Here is a 19,719-nt window from a genome sequence, read left to right as displayed (position 1 = left end):
TGACCCCAGTGAGTGATGGACTGGGGGGGAGCATTAAGAGAGGAGGCTAGCGAGGAACAGAGTGTGTCTGTAGCCTCGTTAACAGGGAGTGAAGAGAATTCATTATGAGGAGGCATGGAAGCCAAGACCTCATTGGAGAGCTGGGTTGGTGTAAGGGACCAGAAGTTTTGGCGGAAGGAGACCCTTTGCGGAGGAACGTGAGGATGTTCCAGTAAGGAGGGCGTGACTTAAATAAAGAAGCGGTCTGACAGATTTGCTGTGGAGCAGTTCCGAGTCAAGATCAGATCAAGAGTATTGCCTGCTTTGTGTGTGTGTGTGTGGGGGGGGGGGTGCTGTCTGAGGTCAAAGGAGGACAGAAGAGACAGGAAGTCAGTTGCTTGGGTTTTGTCAGTATGGGTATTCATATCTCCCATGACAATCAGTGATATGTCATCGTCAGGAATAGCTGAGAGTAACATGTCTAGTTCGACTACAAAGTTCCCCAGTTGACACCCTGGTGGGCGGTATATGACAACCACAAATAGTTTAATGGGAGCAGTAACCATGGTTGCATGTTATTCAAACGAGGAGTTGTTGCTTTGCAGAGAAAGCTTAGTGAATTTCGAGTCTTTCGAAATGAGGACACCTGAACCACCTCCATGCCCAACAGAACGGGGTGTGTGTGAGAAAGCAGAGCCAACAGAGAGTGCGGCCTGATAAGATTTCATCGAGTGGTAGCTCTAAAGTTCTGCCTACTACTGATCACATCAACAAGATGGTTAAATTTGGTTTTGTGGGAGTGCAGGAATGAGGAGACGGAGAGATCGAGTCGAGTCAATTCCGTTTACTCGCCACACAAAACAACACCGATACAGCACAATCCCTCGTGGCAACCAGCTAACCGCTAGGCTGCTGCAAACATGGCTCCCCGGAAACCCCAAGCAGTGCCTACGTCAGCACTCTAAAATGTCTGCCTTAAAGGAGCAGCAGCCCCTGGTGAATCTACCCTCAAATGTGTATCACCACAGTTTCATAAATATCAGATCACTTTCTACCAAAGCCTTATTAATAAATTATCTGACCAACATAGTTTTGATATGACTGGGTTATGTGAAATGTGGCTGAAACCAAATGTCTTGCTTCCCTTAAATGAAGCTTTCCCACCTGACTGTACTCATATCCGTGTAGCTCAGGTAAAAAACAAGGTGGGGGTGTCACCTTAATATTTGTCTATTTTCAATTTAACGTCTAAAATTGAGACTAAATTCAAATCATTTGAGGCTCTTATTCCAAGTCCATCTCCCTCAGCCTCGAGCAGACTGCTCAGTCCTGTCAGCCTCCTGGTCCTTACTCGCCGTTTCTTGAAGATTTTAGAGAAACTCTCAGGTGTTGTTACTCATTCTAGTGAGATGCTAATTCTCGGTGATTTTAATATTCATCTGAATAAGGCTGCTGATCCTCTGAAGGCTTCCTGGCCTTGTTGATGCTTTTGGGTTCGTTTAGTTTGTTCAAGTTTGTTCAAGAGTCGACTCATTGCAGTGGTAAAACCCTTGATTTGGTTTTATGGTTTGGTTTTTTTCTGACTGTCTTACCAACCACATCTGCTGTGTCAGATCATTTTCTCATTAGATCTGAAGCGTTATCGGCCTGTCCTGTTAACGTTAGTACAGATGTAATTGCCACTCGCCACATTGGTCCGTCCACTGAAGCTGCATTTGGCCAGCAGCTGCCTGAAGTCTTGACTCCTTTCACAATAGAGACTAACTCTATTGAAAATGTCACTAGTGACTTAAATGTGGCCCTCTCTGGTCTCCTCGATTCAGTTGCACTTCTTACTGCCAGAGCTAGGAAACGAAAGAGGCCTGCACCGTGGTTTAATGACGAGACGCGTGCTCCTAAGCAGGACCGAAGGAGACTGGAACGTAAGTGGTGAAAATCTAAATTGGAAGTTTTTAATCTACCTTGTCTGTGAATGTTCTCATTCATCCAGGTCATGGTCTAGTCAGAAAGGCACGAACTGAGGAAGCCTCTTGGATGAGAGGCGAAATGTCTTCACGGATATATACCAAGTCCGGTTGCACTTGATTCAACTCCTTTGGATTTAATCTACCTTGGCATCAGTGTTCATTGAAATACAAGTGTGCTTTACCTGCTGCAAAAGCAGCACATCTCTATCGCTTAATCAGTATTAATAAACATTTCTCTTTGACACTGTAGCCAAACTTACTAAAAAGCAGCCGCCTATTAGCTGCTCACCATTCACGGCCCATGAGTTTCTAGACTTTTTCTGCAATAAAGTTGATGAGATCATACAGAAAATTAATTCTTCAACTCCAGTTACCCCTGCAGATCCTGTCTTACCAAAATCCTATCTATACAATGAGTCACTGATAGTCTCTGTTATTACAGCTTTTGGGACTATCTCTCTTGATACTATGACTTGGGGCCAACTGTCTAAAGTAACGGGGGAGTGCAGAGGAGAGGTGAAGAAGAGGGTGCAGGCAGGGTGGAGTGGGTGGAGAAGAGTGTCAGGAGTGATTTGCGACAGAAGGGTACCAGCAAGAGTTAAAGGGAAGGTTTACAAGATGGTTGTGAGACCAGCTATGTTATATGGTTTGGAGACAGTGGCACTGATGAAAAGACAGGAGGTGGAGCTGGAGGTGGAGGTGGCAGAGATGAAGATGATAAGATTTTCATTGGGAGTGATGAAGAAGGACAGGATTAGGAACGAGTATATTAGAGGGACAACTCAAGTTGGATGGTTTGGAGACAAAACGAGAGACAAGATTGAGATGTCTTGGCCATGTGTGGAGGAGAGATGCTGGGTATATTGGGAGAAGGATGCTGAATATGGAGCTGCTAGGGAAGAGGAGAAGAGGAAGGCCAACTTGGAGGTTTATGGATGTGGTGAGGGAGGACATGCAGGTGGCTGGTGTGACAGAGGAAGATGCAGAGGACAGGAAGAGACGGAAACAGCTGATCCGCTGTGGCGCCCCCTAACAGGAGCAGCCGAAAGTAGTAGTAGTAGTAGTAGTAGTAGTAATAGTGGTAGTAGTAGTAGTAGTAGTAGTAGTAGTGGCCTCTTGATACTTTGGCTGAGTTTATGTCAGCTTCTGAACCAACTGCTTGTCTACTTGACCCCTTACTAGCAAAACATTTTAAAGACCTCTGGCCTTTTCTGGGACCTACAATGCTAGACATCGTTAATTTACCACTTACTACTGGCATGGTTCCCAGCAGTTTTAAGACAGCTGTGGTTAAACCTCTACTTAAAAACACCACAGCTCGATCCAGGGTCTCTTAATAACTATCGACCAGTCTGTCGTCTTCCATTCTTTTCTAAAGTACTAGAGAGAGTTGTGTATCAATCAATCAATCAATCAATCAATCAATCAATCAATCAATCAATCAATCAATCAATCAATCAATCAATCAATCAATCAATCAGTCAATCAGTCAATCAGACTTTATTTGCATAGCACTTTTCATACAAACAAATGTAACACAGCGTGCTTCACACAATAAAAACAATAAAATCTCCCTTCCCTCACTAAAAAAAAAACAGTAAAAAAAACCCAGACAAATTTAATAGAAGTACAGACACGTTTAGAACTGAGTTAGTAAAACAAATAAAAGTGCCGCCATAAAAACTGATTAATTAAAAGTTACTACAGTGGGAGAAGAATATATAAAAATAGCAAAATATACAAAACACACACACACACATCGTTTTTCTCCCCAATTGTACCCGGCCAATTACCCCACTCTTCCGAGCCGTCCCGGTCGCTGCTCCTCCCCCTCTGCCGATCCGGGGCAGGCTGCAGACTACCACATGCCTCCTCCCATACATGTGGAGTCGCCAGCCGCCTCTTTTCACCTGACAGCGAGGAGTTTCACCAGGGGGACGTAGACCATGGGAGGATCACGCTATTCCCCCCAGTTACCCCTCCGAACAGGCGCCCCGACCGACCAGAGGAGGCGCTAGTGCAGTGACCAGGACACATACCCACATCCGGCTTCCCAGGGACGCCCAACCGAGCCGGAGTTAACACGGGGATTAGAACCAGTGATCCCTGTTTAGGTAGGCAAGGGAATAGACCGCCACGCCACCCGGACGCCCAATTACTTCCCTCTTAATTGAGTCCTTCACAACCTGTACGGCATAGCAGGTTGTTTCTGTCTCACTGAATTCACCCAGCACTGTTGTGCCGAAGAGACTATAGAGTATAGCATATAGCGTATAGAGTATAGAGTATAGAGTATAGAGTATAGAGTTTAGATTATAGAGTATAGAGTATAGATTATATAGTATAGAGTATAGATTATAGAGCATAGATTATAGAGTATAGAGTATAGATTATAGAGTATAGAGTATAGATTATAGAGTATAAATTATAGAGTATAGATTATATAGTATAGAGTATAGATTATATAGTATAGAGTATAGATTATAGAGCATAGATTATAGAGTATAGATTATAGAGTATAGATTATAGAGTATAGATTATAGAGTATAGAGCATAGAGTATAGATTATAGAGTATAGAGTATAGATTATAGAGTATAGAGTATAGATTATAGAGTATAAATTATAGAGTATAGATTATATAGTATAGAGTATAGATTATAGAGTATAGATTATAGAGTATAGAGTATAGATTATAGAGTACATATTATAGAGTATAGAGTATAGATTATAGAGTTTAGATTATAGAGTATAGATTATAGAGTATAGATTATAGAGTATAGATTATAGATTATAGAGTATAGAGTATAGATTATAGAGTATAGATTATATATTATAGAGTATAGAGTATAGAGTATAGAGTATAGAGTATAGATTATAGAGTATAGAGTATAGATTATAGAGTATAGATTATAGAGTATAGAGTATAGATTATAGAGTATAGATGATAGAGTATAGCATATAGATTATAGAGTATAGATTATAGAGTATAGAGTATAGATTATAGAGTATAGATGATAGAGTATAGCATATAGATTATAGAGTATAGAGTATAGATTATAGAGTATAGATTATAGATTATAGAGTATAGATGATAGAGTATAGCATATAGATTATAGAGTATATATTATAGAGTATAGATTATAGAGTTTAGATTATAGAGTATAGAGTATAGATTATAGAGTATAGAGTATAGAGTATAGATTATAGAGTATAGAGTATAGATTATAGAGTATAGAGTATAGATTATAGAGTATAGAGTATAGAGTATAGATTATAGAGTATAGAGTATAGATTATTGACGACTGCCAACTGTTCTCTTCTCTCACATGTCTTTTCTCTCTCTCTGAAGGATGTCTTCTCCTTTCTCTTTTTCTGTGTGTGTGAATGGTGTGATTTGAGCCTCCCCCCATGTGCACTTGTAGTCTGTCCTCCTCCCAGGTCTGCACGGTGATGGTGCTCGCATGGCCCAGGTCCTGGGCTGTACCAGTGGCATCTGGACACTGTTTGGCATCCTCCTCGTCATATTCTTCATAGAGCTCATTATTCCATCATAATTGTGTTATCCTCTTTCAATGTTGTGTTGTGTAAATTGTGCGAACACAACATCCAGTGCACGTCCGTCCGACTTGGGGGAGAGATCCCTCCTGTGTTGCTCTCCCTGAGGTTTCTTCCTGTTTTTTCTCCCTGTTAAAGGATTTTTTTGGGGGGGGGAGTTGTTCCTTATCCGATGTGAGGGTCCGAGGACAGGATGTTGTGTTCCCTTGAGGCAAATTTGTAATTTTCGGTTTGTGGCCGTACAAATAAAATTGGCTTGACTTGACTTTACAGCAGGGGCGGCACGGTGGCGCAGTGGTTAGTGCGGTCGCCTCACAGCGAGAAGGTCCTGGGTTTGAGCCCCGGGGCAGTCCAGCCTCGGGGGTCGTCCTCTGTGTGGAGTTTGCATGTCCTCCCCGTGTCTGCAGTGGGTTTCCTCCCACAGTCCAAAGACATGTAGGCCAGGTGAATCGGCCGTACTACATTTTCCCTAGATGTGAATGTGTGTCGGGCCTGTGTGATGTCCTGGCAGCCTGTCCAGGGTGTCCCCCCGCCTGCCGCCCAATGACTGCTGGGATAGGCTGCAGCATCCCCGTGACCCTGAGGGCAGGCTACGTGGTTTGGATAACGGATGGATGGATGACTTTACAGCTTGGGACTAACGTGGCAGGATACAGCTCAGGAAAGCTAGACTTGTTGGACTTTACAAACATGTGTTCCTGCTGCAGCCTGAAGATGTGGACCTTACACCTTGAACACCTTTACATAGAGAGAACATAGAGAACCGTCGTTGTTCAAAGCATTCGTCGATGCCCAGACTTTGTCTTGTGCCAGCCTGAGGTAGAGCCTGCGCCGGGCCGGTGGTGTCGAGCTGGGGCGTTCACGAAAAACTCCAGTGCAACAGCGTTCAAGAGCAACTGGCATCAGGTCCTCAAGACTGTTGGGGAGAGCTTTGGAGGACGTTCCTGAGGCCCTGCCAGGGCCCCTCAGAGCATTTGCTCAAAACTGTACCCTATCTGAAGGGGAGTACACGTCCCCTTCTTTGGTCGTCCCTCCTGCTGCTGAGGAGTGGCGGTAGGAGGTGGGGCGGGTCCTTCCCCTAACTCCTCCAGTGCGGGGGAGTTGGAATCAGTAGGGGAGAAAGGTGGATATATTACACCTGCATTAAAGTGGCACACTTCCGCTCTCTGGCAGGGAGGAGGCGTTGAGGTGGATTGAGGTTTTTTTGGCCCGGACTCTTCACTGAAAGGCTGTTGGCGGTCCCGTACAAGCCACCCGTCGATTAACGGACGAGTGCCCTCCGGTGGAGGTTTGAGCGCGGGGGGGCGATGGCACACCTAGACCCGAGCACGGGGGAGGCATGTCCGGTCAAGGCCTCAGGGGTTGTTCAGGCAGTGGGAAGAATGGTTCCAGTGGCCGGAGGAGGTTTCGGGAATAGCAAAGTCGTCCATCTGGAAAACCGGGGGGGGGGGAGGGGTACCCAGAATCAGCGGTCAGTGAATCCCACCTTGATGATGTCACAACAGCCGGCAGCCCGTCTCAGGGCGGAGTTTCAATATTTCAAGCTGACGGGCTGAGTGGACGAGTTCTTGGGAACCCGGGGAATTGTGGGGTGGGGGTGGGGGGGTGGGGGGTGGGTTGTGTTCTGTACAGGAGGAATTGCTGGCGCTTCATTATTTCATTGAAGTAGCTTATATTAACGTTTGTTTATTTCTTATTTTGTGCTCATTTTTTATGTGCTCATTTAGTTATCTTTGTTGTTGTTGATTCTTAATACTCTCGTCTGTGTTCTGCTGATTGTCGGTTATTGATGAGGACCTTTATGTACTGCGCTAATCGATGTGAATAATGGTGCCTGAAACCCCTCTCTTGGGCGGCACGGTGGCGCAGTGGTTAGCGCCGTCGCCTCACAGCAAGAAGGTCCTGGGTTCGAGAGCCCCGGGGTAGTCCAACCTTGGGGGTCGTCCCGGGTCGTCCTCTGTGTGGAGTTTGCATGTTCTCTGTGTGGGTTTCCCCCGGGTGCTCCGGATTCCTCCCACAGTCCAAAGACATGTGGGTCAGGTGAATCAGCCGTACTAAGTTGTGTGTGTGTGTGTGTGTGTGTGTGTGTGTGTGTGTGTGTGTGTGTGTGTGTGTGTGTGTGTCTGTCAGCATCGGCCCTGTGTGATGGCCTGGCGGCCTGCCCAGAGTGTCTCCCCACCTGCTGTCCAATGACTGCTGGGATAGGCTCCAGCCTCCCCATGATACTGAGAGCAGGATAAGTGGTCCGAATAATGGATGGAAACCTCTCTCCCTCTCTCTTTCCCTCGCTCTCTCTCTTTCCCTCGCTCTCTCTCTCTCTCTCTCCTTTTCATTCTTGCTCTCTGACTCAACACCTTTGCTTGTCATTTGTCATTGAGGAAAAGCCTTTCTCTCACTTGCCAAAGCCGGTCTGAGTACGTTTTTTGTTGGCAATGCACATGTGCATATATATATAGATAGATAGATAGATGTATCTATATAGATGTATATATATAGATGTGTATATATATATACACACATCTATCTATCTATATATATATATACATCTATCTATCTATCTATCTATATCTATCTATCTATATCTATCTATCTATATATATCTATATATATAGATAGATAGATAGATAGATAGATAGATAGATAGATAGATAGATAGATAGATAGATAGATAGATAGATATAGACATAGATATATATAGAGAAGAACCCCGGTACAATGTAGCGGTTTGGTTAGCCACACGTCTAAATCTCCCTCCTCTTCATCCTGCCAGCTAACCGCCTTCCTCCTGCCCCTAAACCCCCCCCCACTCCAACTCCCTCCCCCCCAAATGCTCAGAATCATCTGAAGTGCCGAGAAAAGTGGTTTTTAGTCATTTTTAGAAAATTCATATTTTGCATAATTATGCATAATTAGTATAATTATTTAAATTTTCAGCTATTTTTCTGGTCCTCTCTGGAACAATACCTACCACCTCCAAAACAAAATTAGGATCATAAGTGCATTTTTGCAAAGATGCATATATTTTGCATAATGCCAAAACATTTCTAAGTCCCAGAATTTTTTTTTATATATAGGTGAAAAAATCAAAGATGCTCAGAATCATCTGAAATGCTGAGAAAAGTGGTTTTTAGCCATTTTTAGAAAAATGCATATTTTAGCACAACTATACATAATTATAATGTTCTGGGATTTTTCCCTTACTCTCTGAGACAATACCTACCACCTCCAGAAAGAGTTAGGATCATAAGTGCTTTAGTTTTCGGTCCCGCTATCTACACTAACACCACACACACACACACACTAACGCTACACACACATTCCGACAATATACGAGTAGATATATATGTGGGTATTTGTGCGAATTTGTATGAATTCAAGTCTGTGTCCTTCAACCTTGTTTACTTCTTGATTTTATTTGGTTTTTTCCACATAATACACTTGACATAACCCTGCATTAGATCAAACCCACGTAAAAGCATACACACACACACACACACACACACCCACACACACACAGACACGCACACACACACACACGCAGTGGATTGATCTGCGTCCCTGGGGAGAGAGGCTGGAGAGTACACCTCCCTGTGGAGGAGCCTAATAGGATTTCACCTCCTCATATCTATACACCTCATTCAATATCAGCGTGCGTTCGGAGGGCTACGCCGTCACAGTCAATAACCACCTCTCAGAAAATCCATAGCGCCGTAGACCTCAACGGCTGGTAGTCCGCATGCCGCAAAGCCCCCATGCACGGCATGACCGAGAGCGCTGCGGGGGGGGGGGGGGGGCATGTCACCAGAATAATCTATAGCCCTAAAATCCCCCAAGCTGGACACCTCTGCTGGGTTTACACATTCCTTTTGATATTTGTTCTGATGGCACATTTGAGGGAGGAGGCACAGTGGTTAGCGTGGTCGCCTCACCGCAAGAAGGTCGTGGGTTCGAGTCCCGGGGTAGTCGAATCAATTTTATTCGTATAGCCCAATATCACAAATTACAAATTTGCCTCGGTGGGCTTTTCAGCAACGCCACATCCTGTTCTTAGCCCCTCTCATCGGATAAGGAACAACTCCCTTAAAGAAATCAGAGGAGGGGTCTTTCTCCCAAGACGGACAACCTGCAATAGATGTTGTGTTTAGGCAATTTACACAACACAACATTGAAAGAGGATAACACAGTTGTAATGGACTTATAAAGTATATGAAGGATATGATGCACAGGACGCCAAGCAGTGTCCAGACCGGAACAGTCCAGGACCCGAGCCACGCGACCACCATCACTATGTTAAAAAATTATATGGATTAATGGAAAGAACATGTGATGGGGGGAATGCCAGGCAGCGTCCAAGTGGTGACCGCCATCACCATGGAGACCTGGGAGGAGGACAGACTGCATGTGCACTCAAGGGAGACTCCCATGACACCATTCTCACACAGAAGAAGAGAAAGGAGAAGACATCGTTCAGAGAGAGAGAAAAGACATGTGAGAGAAGAGGACAGTTTGCAGTAGTCATTAGCCATAATCAATTAAGTCATCAACTAGTCATAATCTATACTCTATAATCTGGTCGGCAGAACAGTGGTTGGTAAATTCACTGAGACAGAAAACCGACCCGCCACCCAGTCCAGGTTGTGGAGCACTCAACTTAAAGGTGACTAATTGTAGGTTAAGACAAAAAGATGAGTTTTAAGTCTGGATTTAAAGACTCAACAGGCTCTGATGGTCTGATGGCAGCAGGCAGGTTACTCCACAAGAACGGGGCCCGGTAGGAAAAGGCCCTGCTGCCACCAGCTGACCTCTTTTTAACTTGGGGTACACACAGGAGCCCTGTATTTTGAGAGCGAAGAGCTCGGGATGGACTGTACGGTTTAAGGAGATCAGAAAGGTAGGATGGAGCAAGTCCATTTAGGATTTTGTAAGTCAGCAGAAGCACCTTGTAGTCTGATCTAACATGGATAGGAAGCCAATGAAGGGAGGCAAGAATTGGTGTAATATGGTCAAATTTCCTAGTTTTAGTCTGGATTCTAGCAGCTGCAGCATTCTGACCCATCTGAAGACTTTTAGTACCAGCATGTGGCAGACCTGAGAACACAACATGACAGTAATCAAGTCCAGTAGGCCAAGCTTGGGGGTCGTCCTCTGTGTGGAGTTGCCATGTTCTCCCCGTGTCAGCGTGGGTTTCCTCCGGGGGCTCCAGTTTCCTCCCACAGTCCAAACATATGTAGGTCAGGTGACTCGGCCGTACTACATTGTTCCTAGGTGTGAATGTGAATGTGTGTGTGGGCCCTGTGGTGGCCTGGCAGCCTGTCCAGGGTGTCTCCCCGCCTGCCGCCCAATGACTGCTGGGATAGGCTGCAGCATCCCCGCGACCCTGTGTAGGATAAGTGGTTTGGCTAATGGATGGATGGATATAGCAGCTAGGATTTCTTTTTTCTCTTTGCAAATTCGGTGAAACCTCGTCATCACTAGTAAGCCTAACCCACTTAAGAATGAAATTAGTCATTGTCGTTGTTGGCCATCGTTAGGATATTTGAGTCATCGTGCATAATTTGCCAGTTGTTTGAGAGCCGCTGTGTTTTGTCAAAGAACTTCCAAACCGTTGAGTTACCCTTTTCTGCTGCCGCCACCCCCCTCTTGTTTCCCGAGGCTCTCTCTGGAAACTGAGTGTGGGGGAAACTGAGTCTGGGGGAAGCTGAGTGTGGGGGAAACTGAGTGTGGGGGAAACTGAGTGTGGGGGAAGCTGAGTGTGGGGGAAACTGAGTGTGGGGGAAGCTGAGTGTGGGGGAAACTGAGTGTGGGAGAAGCTGAGTGTGGGGGAAACTGAGTGTGGGGGAAGCTGAGTGTGGGGGAAACTGAGTGTGGGAGAAACTGAGTGTGGGGGAAGCTGAGTGTGGGGGAAACTGAGTGTGGGGGAAGCTGAGTGTGGGGGGAAGCTGAGTGTGGGGGAAACTGAGTGTGGGGGAAGCTGAGTGTGGGGGAAACTGAGTGTGGGGGAAGCTGAGTGTGGGGGAAACTGAGTGTGAGGGAAACTGAGTGTGGGGGAAGCTGAGTGTGGGGGAAACTGAGTGTGGGGGAAACTGAGTGTGGGGGAAACTGAGTGTGGGGGAAGCTGGGTGTGGGGGGAAGCTGGGTGTGGGGGAAGCTGAGTGTGGGGGAAACTGAGTGTGGGGGAAACTGAGTGTGGGGAAAGCTGAGTGTGGGGGAAACTGAGTGTGGGGGAAGCTGAGTGTGGGGGAAACTGAGTGTGGGGGAAGCTGAGTGTGGGGGAAACTGAGTGTGGGGGAAGCTGAGTGTGAGGGAAACTGAGTGTGGGGGAAACTGAGTGTGGGGGAAGCTGAGTGTGGGGGAAACTGAGTGTGGGGGAAGCTGAGTGTGGGGGAAACTGGGTGTGGGGGAAGCTGGGTGTGGGGGAAGCTGAGTGTGGGGGAAACTGAGTGTGGGGGAAACTGAGTGTGGGGAAAGCTGAGTGTGGGGGAAGCTGAGTGTGGGGGAAACTGAGTGCTCATGAGATCTAAAATCACGTGATTAACGAGCACCCGATGCTCATGTAGAAACTCGAGCATTGAGGTGGCCGCTCGAGAACTCGAATGCTCGAGGACTCAGATGCTCGAGTACTCTGTGCAACCCCGAACGCGCAAACAAGTGTCTGCCGCGGTCTTGTTTGTCTGTCGAGATTACGAAGGCGAGGAGAGAGGAGAGAGGAGAGAGGAGAGAAAGCACGGCAGACATGAAGGGGGATTAGACAGGGGGGCTAGTTAGGGGAAAGGAAAGAGACGAGACAAGAGGTTTCAGAAAGGGAGACGGTAAGAGATGGCGAGCAAGCAGAAATGTCGGCTGAGGAATCTCTCCGCTTTTGACATTTGGCAAAGACGTCGTCTCTCCTGGGTCGGTGAAGTTTGTCTTTCCCTCGACTACTCGGTGAAGGTCGAAGTTGCTACTTCGTCTGTTTGACCCACCTCAGCAGGCCGCAGCCGCGCCGCCACGGAACAGGAAGTGGAGGCGTTTTCTTAAGTGTAAGACTTACATCCATCCATCCATCCATCCATCCATCCATCCAGCCTATCCCAGTAGTCACTGGGCGGCAGGCGGGGAGACACCCTGGACAGGCCGCCAGACCACCACACAGGGTCCACACACACACATTCGTACCTAGGGACAATGTAGTACGGCCGAGTCACCTGACCTACATGTCTTTGGACTGTGGGAGGAAACCCACGCAGACACGGGGAGAACATGCAAACCCCACACAGAGGACGACCCGGGACGACCCCCAAGGTTGGACTACCCCGGGGCTCGAACCCAGGACCTTCTTGCTGTGAGGCGACCGCGCTAACCACTGCGCCACCGTGCTGCCATCAGGCTTACATCAGTATTTCAATTCCAGATCACGTTGCCTGGGTATTTTTTTCCTCCCCCTCTCTGAAAACCAGACCACAGACAAGCAAGTGGATCGACTCCTCTGTAATCCTCGCTGTGCAACCCCCCAACCCCCCCAACCCCCCCAAACCCCCCAACAAAACAAAACAAAAAACCCCATCTGTTTCCCCCACAACAGTAATAAGAACAAGTGTTAGCAAGTTGAGATGTTTAATTTATTTGTTGTGTGTGTGTGTGTGTGTGTGTGTGTGTGCCAACTCACGGGTGTGTATGTGTTTTAATTAGATGCTTGATTAAAGGTGTGTGTGTGTGTTGTGGGGGGGGGTACGTATCTGATTGTTGTTCTAACAAATTATTTCCACTAGCGCTGTTCAGATCAACCCACTCGACTGCGGGGGGGGGGGGGGGGGACAAGATGTAAAGACAAAGAAGGAGGGATGGAGCAAAAAGAGTAGTATGATCTAAAACTCAAGTCAAGCCCGGTTCATTACATTTGGGCCACATCTGGCCCACATAGTATGATCTAAAACTCAAGTCAAGCCCGGTTCATTACATTTGGGCCACGTCTGGCCCACATAGTATGATCTAAAACTCAAGTCAAGCCCGGTTCATTACATTTGGGCCACATCTGGCCCACATAGTATGATCTAAAACTCAAGTCAAGCCCGGTTCATTACATTTGAGCCACGTCTGGCCCACATAGTATGATCTATAACTCAAGTCAAGCCCGGTTCATTACATTTGGGCCACGTCTGGCCCACATAGTATGATCTGTAACTCAAGTCAAGCCCGGTTCATTACATTTGGGCCACGTCTGGCCCACATAGTATGATCTATAACTCAAGTCAAGCCCGGTTCATTACATTTGGGCCACGTCTGGCCCACATAGTATGATCTATAACTCAAGTCAAGCCCGGTTCATTACATTTAGGCCACATCTGGCCCACATAGTATGATCTATAACTCAAGTCAAGCCCGGTTCCTTACATTTAGGCCACATCTGGCCCACATAGTATGATCTATAACTCAAGTCAAGCCCGGTTCATTACATTTGGGCCACGTCTGGCCCACATAGTATGATCTGTAACTCAAGTCAAGCCCGGTTCATTACATTTGGGCCACGTCTGGCCCACATAGTATGATCTATAACTCAAGTCAAGCCCGGTTCATTACATTTAGGCCACATCTGGCCCACATAGTATGATCTATAACTCAAGTCAAGCCCGGTTCATTACATTTGGGCCACGTCTGGCCCACATAGTATGATCTATAACTCAAGTCAAGCCCGGTTCATTACATTTGGGCCACGTCTGGCCCACATAGTATGATCTATAACTCAAGTCAAGCTCGGTTCATTACATTTGGGCCACGTCTGGCCCACATAGTATGATCTATAACTCAAGTCAAGCCCGGTTCATTACATTTGGGCCACGTCTGGCCCACATAGTATGATCTATAACTCAAGTCAAGCCCGGTTCATTACATTTGGGCCACGTCTGGCCCACATAGTATGATCTATAACTCAAGTCAAGCCCGGTTCATTACATTTGGGCCACGTCTGGCCCACATAGTATGATCTATAACTCAAGTCAAGCCCGGTTCATTACATTTGGGCCACGTCTGGCCCACATAGTATGATCTATAACTCAAGTCAAGCCCGGTTCATTACATTTGGGCCACGTCTGGCGCACATAGTATGATCTATAACTCAAGTCAAGCCCGGTTCATTACATTCGGGCCACGTCTGGCCCACATAGTATGATCTATAACTCAAGTCAAGCCCGGTTCATTACATTTGGGCCACGTCTGGCCCACATAGTATGAGCTGTAACTCAAGTCAAGCCCGGTTCATTACATTTGGGCCACGTCTGGCCCACATAGTATGATCTATAACTCAAGTCAAGCCCGGTTCATTACATTTGGGCCAAGTCTGGCCCACATAGTATGATCTATAACTCAAGTCAAGCCCGGTTCATTACATTTGGGCCACGTCTGGCCCACATAGTATGATCTATAACTCAAGTCAAGCCCGGTTCATTACATTTGGGCCACATCTGGCCCACATAGTATGATCTATAACTCAAGTCAAGCCCGGTTCATTACATTTGGGCCACGTCTGGCCCACACGACAGTTGCCAGTGCCGTAACTGAGCCGTAATTACCAGAAGGGCCCCAGATTAGGCCCAAATGGGTCTGCTATCTGGGCTGCCGATCCGGGGAGGGCTGCGGACTACCACAAGTCTCCTCCCATACATGTGGAGTCGCCAGCCGCTTCTTTTCACCTGACAGTGAGGAGTTTCACCAGGTGGACGTAGCGCGTGGGAGGATCACGCTACTCCCCCTCCCCCCCGAACAGACGCCTCGACCGACCTTTCTCGTTTTCATTTGAGGTTTTAATGTTTCATTTTGTGCCGCTGTGCTTTACCAAAGTATGGCTTTGTTTCGCTTGCTCTGTAAAGTGGCTCGAGTTCCTAAAAAAAGCGGCATGCAAATTTAATGCGTTTTCATGATTGCTCGTTATGATGCACAACGGTTATCCGGGCGATCTGACTTTTATACCGAGGGAAGTGAAACAAAAAGGCGTGTAAACAAAGAGGCCGAGCGAGGGAACAGAAAATGAGTAAATCGTGGTCGTTTTACGCCGGCGAAAGGAAGCGAAAACAGGAGCGTCGACGCGAGCGACAAGCGATCCAGATAAACGAATCAGCCTTCATCAGTTAAACACTCACAAGCATCACTTGTCCTGCTCAGCACAAACACAAACACACACAGGGCAGCCTGGCTGGAGAGGCCTTCCCACCTCCACCCTCCATTTACTGCTGAATATGCATGAGGTGTAGCACAGAGTTCCCAGCCTGAAGTCTGTCTCCTCTTTCTCTCTTTCCACACTCCATCTTACTCTCTGTCTCTCTCTCTCTCTCTCTCTCCCTCTTCCTCACTCTCTCTCTGTCTCACTCTCCCTCACTCTCTCTCTGTCTCACTCTCGCTTCCTTCCCCCCTCTCTCTCTCTGTCTCTCCCTCTCTCTCTTGCTCCCTTGCTCTCTCCCTCTCTCTGTCTTTCTCCCTCTTGCTCTCTCTGTCTCCTTCTCTCTGTCTGTCTGTCTCTCCCTCTCTCTGTCGCTCTCTCCCTCTCCCTCACTCTCTCTCTGTCTCCCTCTGTCTCACTCTCTTGCTCTCTTTCTCCCCCCCCTCTCTCTCTTGCTCCCTTGCTCTCTCCCTCTCTCTGTCTGTCTCCTTCTCTCTGTCTGTCTGTCTCTCCCTCACTCTCTCTCTGTCTCCCTGTGTCTCACTCTCTTGCTCTCTCTCCTCTCTCTCGCTTCCTCCCCCCCTCTCTCTTTCTCCCCCTCTCTCGCTCTCTTGCTCCCTTGCTCTCTCCCTCTCTCTGTCTTTCTCCCTCTTGCTCTCTCTCTGTCTCCTTCTCTCTGTCTGTCTGTCTCTCCCTCTCTCTGTCTCTGTCTCTCTCCCCCTCTCTCTTGCTCTCCATCTTTCTCTCTACCTCTCTCTCTCTCCCTCCCTCTTTCTCTCTCTCTCTCTCTCTCTCTGTCTGTCTGTCTCTCTCTCTGTCTGTCTGTCTGTCTCTCTCTGTCTGTCTGTCTGTCTGTCTCTGGCTCCCTCTCCCTCACTCTCTCTCTTGCTTCCTCCCCCCCCCCTCTCTCTGTCTCTCCCTCTCTCTTGTCTCTTTCTCCCCCCCTCTCGCTCTCTCTCTTGCTCCCTTGCTCTCTCCCTCTCTCCCTCTCTCTGTCTTTCTCCCTCTTGCTCTCTCTGTCTCCTTCTCTCTGTCTGTCTGTCTCTCCCTCACTCTCTCTCTCTGTCTCCCCGTGTCTCACTCTCTGGCTCCCTCTCCCTCACTCTCTCTCCTCTCTCTCTCGCTTCCTCCCCCCCCCCTCTCTCTGTCTCTCCCTCTCTCTTGTCTCTTTCCCCCCCCTCTCGCTCTCTCTCTTGCTCCCTTGCTCTCTCACTCTCTCCCTCTCTCTGTCTTTCTCCCTCTTGCTCTCTCTCTGTCTCCTTCTCTCTGTCTGTCTCTCTCTCCCTCCCTCTTTCTCTCTCTCTCTCTCTCTCTCTCTCTCTCTCTCTCTCTCTCTCTCTCTCTCTCTCTCTCTCTCTCTCTCTCTCTCTCTCTCTCTCTGTCTCTCTCTCTCTGTCTGTCTGTCTGTCTCTCTCTCTGTCTGTCTCTCTCTCTCTCTCCCTCTGTCTCTTTCTCCCTGTCTCTCTCTCTCTCTCTCTCTCTCTCTCTCTCTCTGCTCTAGGCCTTTGATGCATTCATCTACGTCTTCTTCGCCCTGGAGATGGTGGTGAAGATGGTCGCTCTGGGAATCTTCGGCCAGCGCTGTTACCTTGGCGACACGTGGAACCGTCTGGATTTCTTCATCGTCATGGCGGGGTGAGGATTTGACCTGCTGTCTTTCTTACGGCCCTTCGTGTCTCTCTTTTTCATCTTCTCATATGGTTTCAGTGAGCGAGTTCTGCTAGAAAAGGGACACGCTTAGCATCAGACAGACAAAACTAGCGGTCTAGTTATCCATGGTCGTTAAACTACCCCCCCCCCTTCGGGAAGCGCCTTCCCCCGCTTCAGCACATCAGCTCCCTCGCGCCTCACGGTCTCAGTCCCCCTTCTGACACCAATGTAGAGAATTCGGGGGGCAGCCCAGGAACCACCACAGCCGGGACACAAACCCGTGTACCCCGAACCACGGGCAACTACCGTAACCAGTCGACTAAAGGGTCCGGCCTGTTAGCTGAGGGCTAGCAAGTCTGTTTATCCGTGATTGTTACAGTGACGCACTGGATCGTCAGCGTTGTGGAGCGTGATATGTTTTCCATTTCGCCAGTGAGGTTTTAATTCTTCATGTCGCAATGCTGCGACAAAACCTCAACACGCTCCTTGTGGACAAAATTGTAAAGAAAATGTACTTAACCAAGACTAGCATGAATAGAGAGTCGAACCCACGCACACGTGACGGCTGAATTGCTTCCACTTCTATGCCGTCCGAGCCCGGGTTCAGAACCTGTTCTGCTGTGCAGCTTCGTGAGGTTTGCTCCAAACAAGGTAATCGCACGGAAGCTAAAATTGGCTGTGTACCTCCTTTAAGCTAGATACGTAACCATGCACACAAGACAAGTCCTTTACTCAGATTGCTTCCCCTTTCATGTGTCGACCTTGTCCGCAATGTTCAGTCCTTCTTAACTCCTATTTGCTGTCATGCCACCGGTGATACACATGTTGTGCGTTCCCATTTGTTGACTGTGAATTGTGCTTGTGTCTCTTTTTCACATGTGAGGGTAAAAAGGGGTTGCTAGGGCATCCGGGTGGCGTGGCGGTAGGCCTTGCCTACCAACACGGGGATCGCTGGTTTGAATCCCCGTGTTACCTCCGGCTTGGACGGGCGTTCCTACAGACACAATGGGCCGTGTCTGCAGGTGGGAAACCGAATGTGGGTGTGTCCTGGTTGCTGCAGTAGCGCCCCTTCTGGTCGGTCGGGGCGCCTGTTCAGAGGGGGAGGGGGGAACTGGGGGGAATAGCGTGATCCTCCCACGCGCTACGTCCCCCCTGGGGAAACTCCTCACTGTCAGGTGAAAAGAAGCGGCTGGCGACTCCACATGTATGGGAGGAGGCATGTGGTAGTCTGCAGCCCTCCCCGGATCAGCAGAGGGGGCAGAGCAGAGACCGGAACGGCTCGGAAGAGCGGGGTAATTGACCAAGTACAATTGGGGAGAAAAGGGGAAGAATCCCCCCTCACTAAAAAAAGGGGGGGTTGCGAGACTCTCCGGTAGTTAACCTTCCTTCCTCTTTGCCTCGTCGGTGTTACATGCAGTAAATCTGAGAAGTAGAGTTGTCAGTAAGTTTACTGCTTTCTAATTGACGTTTCATGTATTTCCAAGCTATTTGCATTTGATTGACAGCCTGGTCAACTATTGAATTTACTTGTAGTGTCTTCATTGCTAGCAGAGAGAACACTGCCGGTGTGTTTGCCCTGTCTCATCTCCCCTCTGCGTTTATGGTGACCCTCGATAACCGGAGGGTCGCTCATTTGAACTCCAAATAGTCTTGATCAAGACCCAAAACCTCAACCTGCAATACCTCAAATTTCAAATGTGACTTCCCTACACAGGTCAGATGGAATAAATGAACCATATGCAGACAGTAGATGGCGTCACAAGTGATTACACAAACAGATCGCTGCACAGTTAAACCGACGCTGTGTAAATTTTCTATTACGCACAGGAAATAATGCACGCTTCCAGGCACAATACAAATAAACGCGGGATTTTAGATGGGGTTTTTTTCAGCAATGGCTTGTTGATGGTAGATGTTACAGCAAAATATGTGTGGCCAATTACTAATAAAAAAAACATCTAAAACCCAACAGTCATTTGCATCACGCCTGGTAGCGAGTGTCACTTCCTGTTCGCTGGTGTTGCAACAATGCTGCGTGTGCTTGTCACCACAGCCCATTAGGTGACGTGCTGAAGCGGCAGAGGCTTCGGTTTGTTTTGTACACACTCCAGATCTTAATACATTAATAAGGAGAATGACACGTCACATTAAACCCAGACTGAAAAGAAAGCCATCATCACTGTTAAGTCAACATAACTTTTATCACTTTGACCCTTACACCTGCGTGATGTTTGTACCTGTTTCTTCTTTATGGGCCTTCTTTCTTGGCGTTGGCAGAGGAAGTGCATGTGATGCATAGATGTGTTTGACTTGGAAAGTAAAGACAAATGGTTCAGGCCCATTTGCTTCTGCCTCCATTAGCCTCTGGCTCGGAACCAGGACCCAGCACACAACAGCTTAGGGCGTTTTTTACTGGCCGAACCCAAAAGTAGGCTGCA

At 47.7% G+C, this 19,719-nt stretch overlaps 1 protein-coding gene across 1 annotated transcript in view; it reads left to right on the top strand.

Annotated features, from left to right (window-relative positions):
- Window positions 1-19,719, top strand: part of LOC130112376 (voltage-dependent T-type calcium channel subunit alpha-1I-like) — a 356,487-nt gene that overhangs the window by 34,656 nt on the left and 302,112 nt on the right. Inside the window, exon 3 of the mRNA XM_056279712.1 lies at window positions 17,133-17,266. Within this exon, the coding sequence (XP_056135687.1) occupies window positions 17,133-17,266 (134 nt within the window). The remainder of the gene's footprint in view (window positions 1-17,132; window positions 17,267-19,719) is intronic.

The sequence above is a fragment of the Lampris incognitus genome, chromosome 5, assembly GCF_029633865.1.
Source record: "Lampris incognitus isolate fLamInc1 chromosome 5, fLamInc1.hap2, whole genome shotgun sequence".
NCBI classification, from domain to species: Eukaryota; Metazoa; Chordata; class Actinopteri; order Lampriformes; family Lampridae; genus Lampris; species Lampris incognitus.
This window is presented reverse-complemented; position numbering and strand designations above follow the sequence as displayed.